Here is a 13,434-nt window from a genome sequence, read left to right as displayed (position 1 = left end):
CTCACCGATTTTAACAAACATCGGTTCGTTATCTTTAGAGGAAAGTACACAACTCTAAAGCTCTTTTAAGACATTTAGAGGATTCTAAATGAACTACCCTTATTTTCTCAGGGAAAAAATGGTCTGGGGCAGATTTCATTAGGCTTTAAGCAAACTGGAGCCTCATTACAGAATTAACGGTAATGCCAATTCAGCCGCAAAAGTGTTCACAGTCAAACCTTGATTCTGAGTTGTATGTGAAAAATGAACTGCAGACATACATGCCAATATTTGCTAAAGATAAGAGAGCTATTTAGTTAAAAAAGATTTGGAAAGTTAAATTTCCCTTCAAACTTCAATTGAAGTAGAGAATGAAAACTGAAATAAAGCCATTTCTGGATTTCAAAGTCATGATACTTCATCATAAATGTGCAATGTTGGCTTCTATGTGCAGAGATGATTACTTTGTGAACGCTATGTCAGGAAAAACATGGAAAAATGTATTTAGGGGGAGAGGGCTTAGAATCTGATAAAAAATGCAGGAACCGAAGCGCAAACACTAATTCCAGCATTAACTCTCCTGTTCTAGTTGAATCCCGGAACTTCGAATTACCCTACGCAACAATAACAGCAGGATTAGTAATGTGGTGTCTGCTGGCTGTTCTAGCGTGGCCATTTGTATTTTGCAAGCTCTTTATGAACAAATGCAGCTGCTTTAAAATTGCATACTATAAATAGGACTTCCCATTGACAAGGCTGAATGGGTTGGACTGCATATTTTAGGCAACCATGACATTCTAAGGCTGCAGGTCTTCAAATTAATGCAAATATCCTAGCCAATCAAGCACAAATCTGGTAAGCTCTCCCAGGTGACGTTTTTCTGTTTAACATTGTTCCACAGAGACCTCACTGGTCCTACTCCAGATTCAGCCACAACACGTAACACTACTTTTCCCTCCCTGTGCAAAGGTGGTACCCAATATATGTGTTACATGTGTTATACTATCTATACATATGCTATTCTGCATCATACTGCTTGTTCTGATGTACACCTGGTTTACTCTCCCATTCTATGCCTAATCAAGCCACCTGTAGGATCACATCGTTTGGGGCTCCGGGCAATAGAACGAGAAGAAACATCTTTTGCCAGACTCTGGCTGTGGCTGACTTTCCCCATTGCCACCCTAGTTTAGCCATGCCAGAGTCTTCTCTCTATTGACCCAGGTCTGGCCACGGCTGTGTTTACTTCTAGCAATGGCTTTTTTCTAATATCTGCTCCCAGAGTCCAACACAGGCTCTTCACTGGGCCTGGCTTTGGTCTGACAACGTCGAGATGTATCTATTATTTGGCCAAAGGTAGCCCCAGAGCCTGTTTGTGACTTCGTGCCCACCCCCATAAGTTTGCCATGATTGTTCTCTCTGCTTGAATGTCCTGATCTGGCTACGGAAATGTGCCTCCAACCCCATCCACAGTTTCTGGCAATCAATACATTCTGTGACTTGCAATCCCTAGTCAATTCATAGCAGCTCTGCACTGCCTGTCTCACCCGGACTCCAGTGATGGTGGTCTGGTTGACTCCGAAGGCCTCCAGCGATGTCACTTCCAACACTGCTGTACCACTGATGGCACCAGCTGTCAACACGCCTGGACTGCCCTCTTCAATCACTGATGAATTGGGGAAGCATTGCAAAACTCGGGAGCTAACAAAGGCTGCACCCTCTCTGTAATAAATTAATTAGTGAGATGAGTACACTATTATTTGTTTTGCACAGCAAGTCACACTCAGCCACTGTGGACTGTATAGTATATCCAGTATTGATAGACTGTCCCATATGCCTACCACTCACGATCAGTCCACACTAGCCTCCAGTGACTGAACACTCGTTCTGCCCTCACTGTACCTCAAACCTAACCATTTTGATTATCTCACATACGCACCCTTCACTGACCTTTATTATGCTGGGAAACCAAAACCAGTTACTGTTCCATACACCTAACAAAAATTGTGCACACAACCAGCCCTGCCAAATATTTTGCACGTACAGACACCACCAATGACCCCACATTTCTATCCATCTCTGATGGTCACATACCTCGTTCACCCAATCAGTTTTTATAAAGCGCAACTACTCACCTGTGAGGGTCGCCAGGCACTCGTGGTGGGTCTGGGCCTCATTTGAAGAGCCATGTCTTGAGGTTCCTCCTGAAGATGGTGAGTGATGGGCTTTGTCTGAGGTGCATGGGCAGGTTGTTCTAGCTCTTGGCTATGAGGTAGGTGAAAGATCTTCCTCCGGTGGTGGTTTTCCAGATGCAAGGAATGGTAGCTAGTGCCTGCTGGGCGGATCTGAGGTGTCTGGCGGGGTTATGGAATGAGATGTGATGATTCAGGTAGGCTGGTCCGATGTTGTGAAGGGCCTTGTTGGTGTGGGTAAGTAGGCTGAAGTTGATTTGCTTCTCCACTGGGAGCCAATGGAGGAGTCTAAGGTGTTGGAAGTTGTGTTCCTGGCGGGGGAGGTTCAGGACAAGTCTGGCGGCAGCGTTTTGGATGAGTTGTAGTCTCCTGATGTTCTTTGTCGTGGTGCCGGCATAGAGTACATTGCCATAGTCGAGCTTGCTTGTGACTGGGGCGTGGATGACTATCTTGCAGCAGTCATCTGGAATCCATTTGAAGATTTTAAGGAGTGGGCGGACGGTGTGCCAGCAGGACGAGGTGACTGCATTTACCTGACGGGTCATTGTTAGGGAGGAGTCGAGGATGATTCCCAGGTTTCAGGCGTGGTCAGTCGGAGTAGGTGGGATGCTGAGCGATGTAGGCCACCAGGAGTCATCCCAGACTGAAGTGGAGTTTCAGAAGATGATTTGGCAGATCCTTACCATGCTAGCCTTTTCAAAGGTGTGACATGGGGTTGGTGTTTTAATACATCACCCAAGGAAAGCCTCTCCCTAGGTAAGGAGCAAGGGCTGTGGTGGAATAAGAAGCTGATAGACAGCAAGGAAACCAACATTACCAGCGGATTAATTAATGCCCGCTCGCTGACTAAGCAAAAAATCAGGGAACTGATAGAAATGGCTAAAATGGACTGCCTTTTTATCACTGAAACCTGGGCTAGAGAGGACTCCAACCCAGATTTTTTACAGGCTTCTCCCCCAGGGTACTCCTTCGCTAGACTAGATAGGCTTGACAAAAGAGGAGGTGGGCTCTCCTTATTGGAACCTCTGATTCTGTTAGCCAAAGCTATTGTTTTGGGCGATTTTAATCTACATCTAGAAGATCAGTCCGACCCAGCCATTTGTGATTTTATAAGCATGATGAAGAGTCTGAGCTGGCATCCTGGGGATTTGACCCCATCTCACTGTGCTGGACAAACTCTTGATGGCATTTTCATTCGGCATGGAAATGGTACTAGGTTAGACAACAGGGCTCTGGAGTGGACTGACCACCATTTGTTAACTTTTAAGTTATCAAGCTCAGATATGGTCACTAAAATGCATTCTATGACAAGACTTAGGAGGCCTTGACACAAGGTGCAGGTGACTAACCTGACCCAGGCACTCAAGTCAGGCTGGGAACAGGCAAAAGCACTGGGCCGAACGAATCTAGAGACCTTTGAAATAGGAATGAGAGCAGCCATTGACTCTTTAGTTCCACTCGCTCCCTCTGATCCTAAACAAGGATGCCCCCTATCTGCACCATGGTACTCCGAGGATCTTAAAAACCTGCAGAGAATCTATCGCAGGCAGGAGCGCAAATGGCTGCTAAACAATACTAAGACGGATAGAGATAAACTCAGGAGTACTCTTGAGAATTATAAATTGGCGATTAGGACAGCTAAAACTAAATATTTCTCCCCCATTATTAGATAGGCTATTAGCACACCTAAGGAACTGTTTAAAGTAGTTCGGCCTCTCACTTTACCTTCCATGCCCTCTAGTTTAGAGAATTCAACAACTTTCTGTCAAAAGGTGGCAGATTTTTTCAAAAACAAAATCATTTAACTGCAGGCTAATTTTACACAAGTTACTTCAGAAACAGAGGGGGACAGGTGGGAGGATTCACCGCATCCTAACACAGAAAACCAGCTAAAAAGTTTTAAGCCCCTATCATCTAAAATAATCTCTGATTTATTAGCAGCAGTAAAATCCGGCTCTCCTAATGATCCCTGCCCTCCGCGTATTTTTAAGCTGGTTTCCAACCTCATTTCCACTGCCTTGGAACCAGTTTATGACACATCCTGCAGGAAGGTTGTTTTCCAGAGACCTGGAAAGAATCTATTGTTATTCCTCTAACTAAGAAACCAGGCAAGGATGTTTCAGATTTGTCTAACATACGCCCGATATCCCTTTTACCTACCTTAGGCAAGATTTTAGAAAAACACCTTAATTTGGAACTGGCAGATTTTTTACGAGCTAATGGCAGGCTAGACCCATCTCAACATGGATTCCGCCGTGATCATAGCACAGAAACTGCGCTAATATCTTCAGCGGATGTAATCCGTAGAAGAGTAGACAGGGGGGAAGGCACCATCCTGGTCCTGTTAGACTTGTCCGCTGCCTTTGATATGATATCTCCGCATCTTCTTATTCAGCGCCTGTATCAGGCAGGAGTAAGAGACAAGGCACTTGATATTCTCAGGTCTTTTTTGACCAATAGATCCATTACTGTGTCCTGTGGAGACCACAGAGCAACTCCTTTCCAACTGCCCTGTGGAGTTCCTCAGGGTTCGTCTCTTAGCCAGACTCTTTTTAATCTATGTGTTGCTCCGCTGGCTAGCCTGGTACGCTCTTTTGGATTCCATATTGTGTCATACGCTGACGACACGCAGCTGATTATCCCAGTCTCCCGTAATTGGGAGGAAACAAGGGATAGATTCCAACAATGCATGAATGCTATCAACAGCTGCATGTCCAGTAATTGGCTTAAATTAAACGGCAACAAGACTGAAATAATCTTTTTGGGTCTTGATAGCAAACTTTGGAATGCCAGATGGTGGCCGGAATCATACAGAGGGTGCCCAGTTCCGTGCACCTCAGCCAGAAATCTGGGGATGGTATTTGATAGTTCCCTATCCTTCGAGCAACAGGTCAACAAGACGATTAAAGTCTGTTATTGGGCCCTGAAAACTCTCAGAAAAATGTTTGTCTTTCTGGAAGATAATTTGAAAGTATCTGTAATTCTGGTGTTAGATATAACCAGACTGGACTACTGCAACGCCTGATTGCTAAATATTAGTAAAGCCGCCCTCCATAAACTTCAACTCATTCAAAATGTGGCGGCTCGCTTGATCCTGAATTTACTGTGCTCTTCTTCAGCTAGTAGCAGCCTTAGACAGCTTCACTGGTTACCTGTTGATAAAAGGATCAAGTTCAAATCCCTTTTTTAACATATAAGGCTCTCCATGCTGAGGGATGTGAATATTTGAGTTCTGCCCTACAGCACTATCAACCACCAAGGACACTCAGATCCGCATCTAGATTTTTGATTGCGGTACCCTGTTGCCATAAGGCCAGGTGGGGGGACAGAGCCTTCACGGTGGAGGCAGCGAGACTTTGGAACTCCTTGCCTTTAATGATTAGACAGGCGGAGACATACATGGCCTTTAGAAAGACATTAAAAACGAGGCTCTTTTCACATTAGGTCAGGATTCCTTAGCTCTTCTATTTAGGGATAGTCCTGGTCTCTCTGTATCTCACTTGGTCCAGCGCTTCAATGCTTTTTTGCCAGAATGCGCTTTACAAATGCTCCTACAATACAATGATGAGTTCGGTCTTGTTTGAGTTGAGCTTGAGGTAGCTCTCCCTCATCCAGGCGGCGACAGTTTTCATTCCGGTGTGAAAGTTCCTCTTTGCTTTGTCCGGGACTTCAGTGAGGGATATGATGAGTTGTGTATCGTTGGCAAATGACATGATGTTCATTCTGTGGCCTCTGATGATGGGTGTAAGCGGGCCATGTAGATGTTAAAGAGCGCTGGGCTCAGGGAGGATCCCTGATGGGCCTGCAGCAGACTTCTGTTGGTTTGGATATGAAGGGCGGCAGCCTGTCTCTCTGTGTTCTTCTGGTGAGGAAGCAGTGAATCCACTGCAAGGCTTTTCCGTGGATTCCAGTTCACTTAATGTCCAGCACATACATACGTCCCTGACTGTCGTGACGGGCAAAATCCAGCAACTTCCCTGCACAACAAGCCCCAGACTTCATTGCATACCCTGCTCCTACTGACTGCTGTATACTCAAGCTCACTGAATATCACTCCCAGAAAGACCACACAACATAGCTCCTATCAACTCCCACACATTCTAGGTCACTTGTTTGTGGGTCACACCCACTCCTAGGGATTGGCTGACACAAACTTTCACTTACTTCCCAGTTTTTTATACAAAATGAGTTTTCCACCCACTTAGCTCTCACAGTTTTTCAAGCTCACCCAGCCTGTCCACATACCAAGTTCCACCATCTGGTGAGTGTTCCAAGCCTACAAAATCTTCAGTCAAAACCAGCCTTCAATGACTGGCCTCCACATCTTCCACCATCTGTGTTGCACATGCAACTGCGCAGACTGCCTCACACACCCACCTACATTGTTGATGCCACACACCAACACCCACTACTTGTCCTGTGCCCTTGCACTTCCTCCCAATTTTCCTGCAAACGCAGTTCTTACTCACATTCTACTAATCTAGGTTTATGGATTATTTTACAGAGCCAGTCTGCCAACTGTTCTGCAAACCAGGCTGTCCTGCACACTGAGCAGCAGATCAAAATTCCCAGGACTGTGGAGACACTCACCACACCCAGAACTGTCCAACACATCCAGGCACGACCAGCACACCCTGCATCATTAACAATCTGTGCTTCAGAACCACCACCCATTGCCTGTCCAGCCTGGTCAGTCCACTTCCACTGTCCTCCACACCCACCTCTGACTAACCCAATCACCAGTCTTGACTGGTAGTAATAACTAGCTCATGTGAAGGGCCCACGTCTGATTCTCTAAGTATTTGTTCTCAATTCATTGCTAAATTTGATTCATTCCTTTTTTCATTGCTTCTTTTGCTTAAACATTTGGTATTCAATAAAATAAGTTAACAGCCAAGCTCTTTGTTTATATATGACTTGGCGTCAATATGAAGTTACTTATTGTGTATGTCTTTGCTTTAGTTGATCTAAATTAGGAAATATAACCATATATTATGATGCTGTCAATATCGACCTGAGGAAGGTGGCCTGTATCTACGTGGGCTAGCCGAAATGTGCATCAGGCAGAGGCAGTTCAATACATCCTACAAAGAGCCACAAATAACGATATGGGAATGGATTCTGAGGCCTTTAGTAAATAGGGATTCATTATTGACATTTGATAGAGTTATTTTGAATACCCTCTACTCTTTGGTCATTGTTCAAATTACTTGGCACCTTTTTACGATCTGCATGCTCTATTGCTTTTGGTTTACTGGTATAACAAACATCTGGGGTGGCCAGATCAACTTAGTAGCATTTTCCCACTATACAATTTTGAATTTTTGAGGGGCGTGTGAAGCGGTTTTGGAGGACATTTAAACACCAAAAATATAAGTTTGTTTTCATTTATTTTACAGTTTTTAGAGTGTGATTCAATGCCACTAGGCAGCAGAATGTTTTAAAGAGGAGAAAGAGGTTTTACAAAAAACAATGTAAAAACGATACATAGGGCCTGATTTAGAACTCAACGGATGGGTTACTCCGTCACAACGGTGACGGATATCCCATCTGCCGAAATCTAAATCCCACAGAATATAACAGGCTGGGTTTAGATTTCGGCAGATAGGATATCCGTCACCGTTGTGGTGGAGTACCCCGTCCGCTGAGTTCTAAATCCGACCCCTTGTATAGAACAAAGGGTTACACAGTATCCCAGTACTCTGTCTGATATATGGGAGTGAGGCTGTTTTTGGCAAAGTGGCTAACCACTAAGGTAACATATAGTTTTGAAAACTGGGAACAGTAGAGTGAGTAACGGATAAGGAGCAGAATTAAAGTAATTGTGTTTGCAACAGAGTCTAGATTTATTTTCACTATTCGTCAAGGTTAGGAGGCAGGCCTGAGCCAACAATGGTGTACAGTATACCATTCCATTACTGATTGTTTTACAGTACTCCTTCCCGTACCTGCTGTACAGCCCCAACATCCCTCTGGTGTACCGTTCTCTTTTGGTTATCAAAAGGTGCACAGATCCATCGCCTTCTTTGCAGCTGCTGTAAATTCTCCTTTTCCTACAGTGTTGTGTACAATTTCATTTTCCCCACCTCTTAGTACACAGTTCAGTTTTCAGTGCCAGGTATGGTACAGTTCCCATTTACTTACCCTTTGTGGCACACTTTCCTTTTCTATTCTAGCAGGGTACTTTCATGGTCCCATCTGCTACTATACACTCTTCTGAATGCCATTTGTGCACTGGTCTACAAATCTCCCCTACTTGCCTGTTGCTGAACACTGCAGCATCTCCTAACAGCTGGTGATGCATGTATTTCCTTTCTAGGTGATTCATAGGTCCCAGTTCCCTATTATTTGGGATACAGTTTAGGTTTCTGTACCTGTTTGTGCACAGCCTGAGATGCGAACTCATGGACATCAGAATCTGCTCAGCTGGGCACCGGGGTGAGAAAAGCTGTAACTTCTCAAACACCTGCAAGTGAGACAAAGGGCATGAAGGAATATACCTCTTTTGGAAGCATAAAATATAATGAACAGCAGATCAGAGAACAGATATGGCCTTAGCTATGTAAGAATCCAGCAAAGCCTTGATTCTGTAGAGTAGTGTAGCTCTGCATTCCCCACTCACTGCCGTGGCAGCCCCATCTGCAGGATATTCAGAAGCATCCTGTAATATGTAGATCTATAGTACCACTGTCACTCAGGCATTCATTCACCTTAACAAAACAATTATAAGTTAGACATAGAATTCCTGCCAAATGTATGCCTTGATCTATAAGCCGCTAAACCAAATCACATCCATACACTGTGGTCTACATATCCCAGTTCTAATGCTCAGAAGAATCAATGTCAGAATAGGCTGCCTCATGTAAAAAGTCACTCATCAGTAGAAAACACCCTACCTGGCTTCATCACTAACCATCTCCGAAGGTCTAAGAAGAATTTTCCTCTGACTAGAAGTACCAAATTTCTAAGTCTTCATAACCCAGAAACACTCTTTTATGGGTGTTTTGACTTCAATCTATAGTGTTCTGAGTCTGTATATCAGAACACAAAACAATCTACTCCCCTTAGGGCAATATGTAAAAAACACAATTTTTCCTGAATTATTTATTATGTCAGGCCACTAACATTCTATTCCAAATATGTCTTCCTACACATATTTATCAAGTTCTTTGTATTCCTGCTCTCATTTGGGTTCTATACAGACCACCCAATTACTCTTGGTGGGACAGAAGAGCTATTATAAATCAGTTAAATAGAAAAAACACAAACAAAAGACTAACTCAATATTGACATACCTTTGCAACTCTCCCACAAATATATACACTTAATTATAAACACTTTGCAAGCATCTGCACTTAGGAAACTATGGGCTCTCTACCCTGCCCAGCGGTGAAGGTGAAAAATCTAAAATTCTGGATGCACAAGTAACTGTAAATATAGGATTCAAACTCAGTTGTAGCCACATGTTTACATTTAATGAGACTTCTCAAAAAGAACTTCCCACTTGTAACTCTCTAAACCATGAGCAGGATTGCAGACATGCTCTTCAGAATAGCCTGCACTAGTGTTTGTTATCTGGGGCTGCCATCTAGGACGAACAAAACACTGCATGCTGTACTGAACACAGCAGTCAGATTGTGTTTAACTTATGGAAATTCGATAATGTTTCTAAAGCTCGTTGAGGATGGTATTGCCTTCCTGCCGATCAGCGGACTGAGTATAAGACCCTCCACCTTGCTTACTGCCCTCTGAGGTCATGGACCCAGTTGTAGTCACTCAGAACTTCAGCACCCTGTTCCCCTTTATCCATTTCATGCTGGAGCTTTACCTTTGGTCGCTGTACTGCACTTCAGGTGATTGCGTCGTGTGAGCATAGTGTTTTCTGTCTTGACCCACGTTGTGGAGTCGTCCACGTCCCCTCCTTTGGTTCATCTCAAACCACAGAGCTTTCTGCCTGGCCCTTAAGGCCCATCACTTTTGTAAGTTGACTCTGATCACATCTGTAAAGAAATGGCTCCCTGTTGCAGTTACCCCCCACTTTTTGCCTGATACTGATGCTGACTTGACTGAGAAGTGTGCTGGGACCCTGCTAACCAGGCCCCAGCACCAGTGTTCTTTCACCTAAAATGTACCATTGTATCCACAATTGGCACACCCTGGCATTCAGATAAGTCCCTTGTAACTGGTACTTCTAGTACCAAGGGCCCTGATGCCAAGGAAGGTCTCTAAGGGCTGTAGCATGTATTATGCCACCCTAGAGACCCCTCACTCAGCACAGACACACTGCTTACAAGCCTGTGTGTGCTGGTGAGAACAAAATGAGTAAGTCGACATGGCACTCCCCTCAGGGTGCCATGCCAGCCTCTCACTGCCTATGCAGTATAGGTAAGACACCCCTCTAGCAGGCCTTACAGCCCTAAGGCAGGGTGCACTATACCATAGGTGAGGGTACCAGTGCATGAGCACTGTGCCCCTACAGTGTCTAAGCAAAACCTTAGACATTGTAAGTGCAGGGTAGCCATAAGAGTATATGGTCTGGGAGTCTGTCAAACACGAACTCCACAGCACCATAAAGGCTACACTGAAAACTGGGAAGTTTGGTATCAAACTTCTCAGCACAATAAATGCACACTGATGCCAGTGTACATTTTATTGTAAAATACACCCCAGAGGGCACCTTAGAGGTGCCCCCTGAAACTTAACCGACTATCTGTGTAGGCTGACTAGTTTTAGCAGCCTGCCACAAACCGAGACATGTTGCTGGCCCCATGGGGAGAGTGCCTTTGTCACTCTGAGGCCAGTAACAAAGCCTGCACTGGGTGGAGATGCTAACACCTCTCCCAGGCAGGAATTGTCACACCTGGCGGTGAGCCTCAAAGGCTCACCTCCTTTGTGCCAACCCAGCAGGACACTCCAGCTAGTGGAGTTGCCCGCCCCCTCCGGCCAGGCCCCACTTTTGGCGGCAAGGCCGGAGAAAATAATGAGAATAACAAGGAGGAGTCACTGGCCAGTCAGGACAGCCCCTAAGGTGTCCTGAGCTGAGGTGACTCTAACTTTTAGAAATCCTCCATCTTGCAGATGGAGGATTCCCCCAATAGGGTTAGGATTGTGACCCCCTCCCCTTGGGAGGAGGCACAAAGAGGGTGTACCCACCCTCAGGGCTAGTAGCCATTGGCTACTAACCCCCCAGACCTAAACACGCCCTTAAATTTAGTATTTAAGGGCTACCCTGAACCCTAGAAAATTAGATTCCTGCAACTACAAGAAGAAGGACTGCCTAGCTGAAACCCCTGCAGCGGAAGACCAGAAGACGACAACTGCCTTGGCTCCAGAAACTCACCGGCCTGTCTCCTGCCTTCCAAAGATCCTGCTCCAGCGACGCCTTCCAAAGGGACCAGCGACCTCGACATCCTCTGAGGACTGCCCCTGCTTCGAAAAGACAAGAAACTCCCGAGGACAGCGGACCTGCTCCAAGAAAAGCTGCAACTTTGTTTCCAGCAGCTTTAAAGAACCCTGCAAGCTCCCCGCAAGAAGCGTGAGACTTGCAACACTGCACCCGGCGACCCCGACTCGGCTGGTGGCGATCCAACACCTCAGGAGGGACCCCAGGACTACTCTAAGACTGTGAGTACAAAAACCTGTCCCCCCTGAGCCCCCACAGCGCCGCCTGCAGAGGGAATCCCGAGGCTTCCCCTGACCGCGACTCTTTGAATCCTAAGTCCCGACACCTGGGAGAGACCCTGCACCCGCAGCCCCCAGGACCTGAAGGACCGGACTTTCACTGGAGAAGTGACCCCCAGGAGTCCCTCTCCCTTGCCCAAGTGGAGGTTTCCCCGAGGAATCCCCCCCTTGCCTGCCTGCAGCGCTGAAGAGATCCCGAGATCTCTCATAGACTAACATTGCGAACCCGACGCCTGTTTCTACACTGCACCCGGCCGCCCCCGCGCTGCTGAGGGTGAAATTTCTGTGTGGGCTTGTGTCCCCCCCCGGTGCCCTACAAAACCCCCCTGGTCTGCCCTCCGAAGACGTGGGTACTTACCTGCAAGCAGACCGGAACCGGGGCACCCCCTTCTCTCCATCCTAGCCTATGTGTTTTGGGCACCACTTTGAACTCTGCACCTGACCGGCCCTGAGCTGCTGGTGTGGTAACTTTGGGGTTGCTCTGAACCCCCAACGGTGGGCTACCTTGGACCAAGAACTGAACCCTGTAAGTGTCTTACTTACCTGGTAAAACTAACAAATACTTACCTCCCCTAGGAACTGTGAAAATTGCACTAAGTGTCCACTTTTAAAACAGCTATTTGTGAATAACTTGAAAAGTATACATGCAATTTTGATGATTTGAAGTTCCTAAAGTACTTACCTGCAATACCTTTCGAATGAGCTATTACATGTAGAATTTGAACCTGTGGTTCTTAAAATAAACTAAGAAAAGATATTTTTCTATATAAAAACCTATTGGCTGGATTTGTCTCTGAGTGTGTGTACCTCATTTATTGTCTATGTGTATGTACAACAAATGCTTAACACTACTCCTTGGATAAGCCTACTGCTCGACCACACTACCACAAAATAGAGCATTAGTATTATCTATTTTTACCACTATTTTACCTCTAAGGGGAACCCTTGGACTCTGTGCATGCTATTCCTTACTTTGAAATAGCACATACAGAGCCAACTTCCTACATTGGTGGATCAGCGGTGGGGTACAAGACTTTGCATTTGCTGGACTACTCAGCCAATACCTGATCACACGACAAATTCCAAAATTGTCATTAGAAATTGATTTTTGCAATTTGAAAAGTTTTCTAAATTCTTAAAAGTCCTGCTAGGGCCTTGTGTGTTAAGTCCCTGTTTAGCATTTCTTTTAGAGTTTAAAAGTTTGTAAAAGTTTGAATTAGATTCTAGAACCAGTTGTAGATTCTTAAAAAGTATTCCAACTTTTAGAAGCAAAATGTCTAGCACAGATGTGACTGTGGTGGAACTCGACACCACACCTTACCTCCATCTTAAGATGAGGGAGCTAAGGTCACTCTGTAAAATAAAGAAAATAACAATGGGCCCCAAACCTACCAAAATACAGCTCCAGGAGCTTTTGGCAGAGTTTGAAAAGGCCAACCCCTCTGAGGGTGGCAACTCAGAGGAAGAGGATAGTGACTTGGAGGAAAATTCCCCCCTACCAGTCCTATCTAGGGAGAACAGGGTCCCTCAAACCCTGACTCCAAAAATAATAGTCAGAGATGCTGGTTCCCTCACAGGAGAG

At 45.4% G+C, this 13,434-nt stretch overlaps 1 protein-coding gene across 1 annotated transcript in view; it reads right to left on the bottom strand.

Annotated features, from left to right (window-relative positions):
* Positions 1 to 13,434, bottom strand: part of NUP210L (nucleoporin 210 like) — a 201,320-nt gene that overhangs the window by 43,640 nt on the left and 144,246 nt on the right. Inside the window, exons 32-33 of the mRNA XM_069216017.1 lie at positions 8,546 to 8,637; positions 1,527 to 1,701 (exon numbers count right to left, since the gene is read on the bottom strand). Of these exons, the coding sequence (XP_069072118.1) occupies positions 1,527 to 1,701; positions 8,546 to 8,637 (267 nt within the window). The remainder of the gene's footprint in view (positions 1 to 1,526; positions 1,702 to 8,545; positions 8,638 to 13,434) is intronic.

Source organism: Pleurodeles waltl, chromosome 12 (genome assembly GCF_031143425.1).
Source record: "Pleurodeles waltl isolate 20211129_DDA chromosome 12, aPleWal1.hap1.20221129, whole genome shotgun sequence".
Taxonomy (NCBI): domain Eukaryota; kingdom Metazoa; phylum Chordata; class Amphibia; order Caudata; family Salamandridae; genus Pleurodeles; species Pleurodeles waltl.
This window is presented reverse-complemented; position numbering and strand designations above follow the sequence as displayed.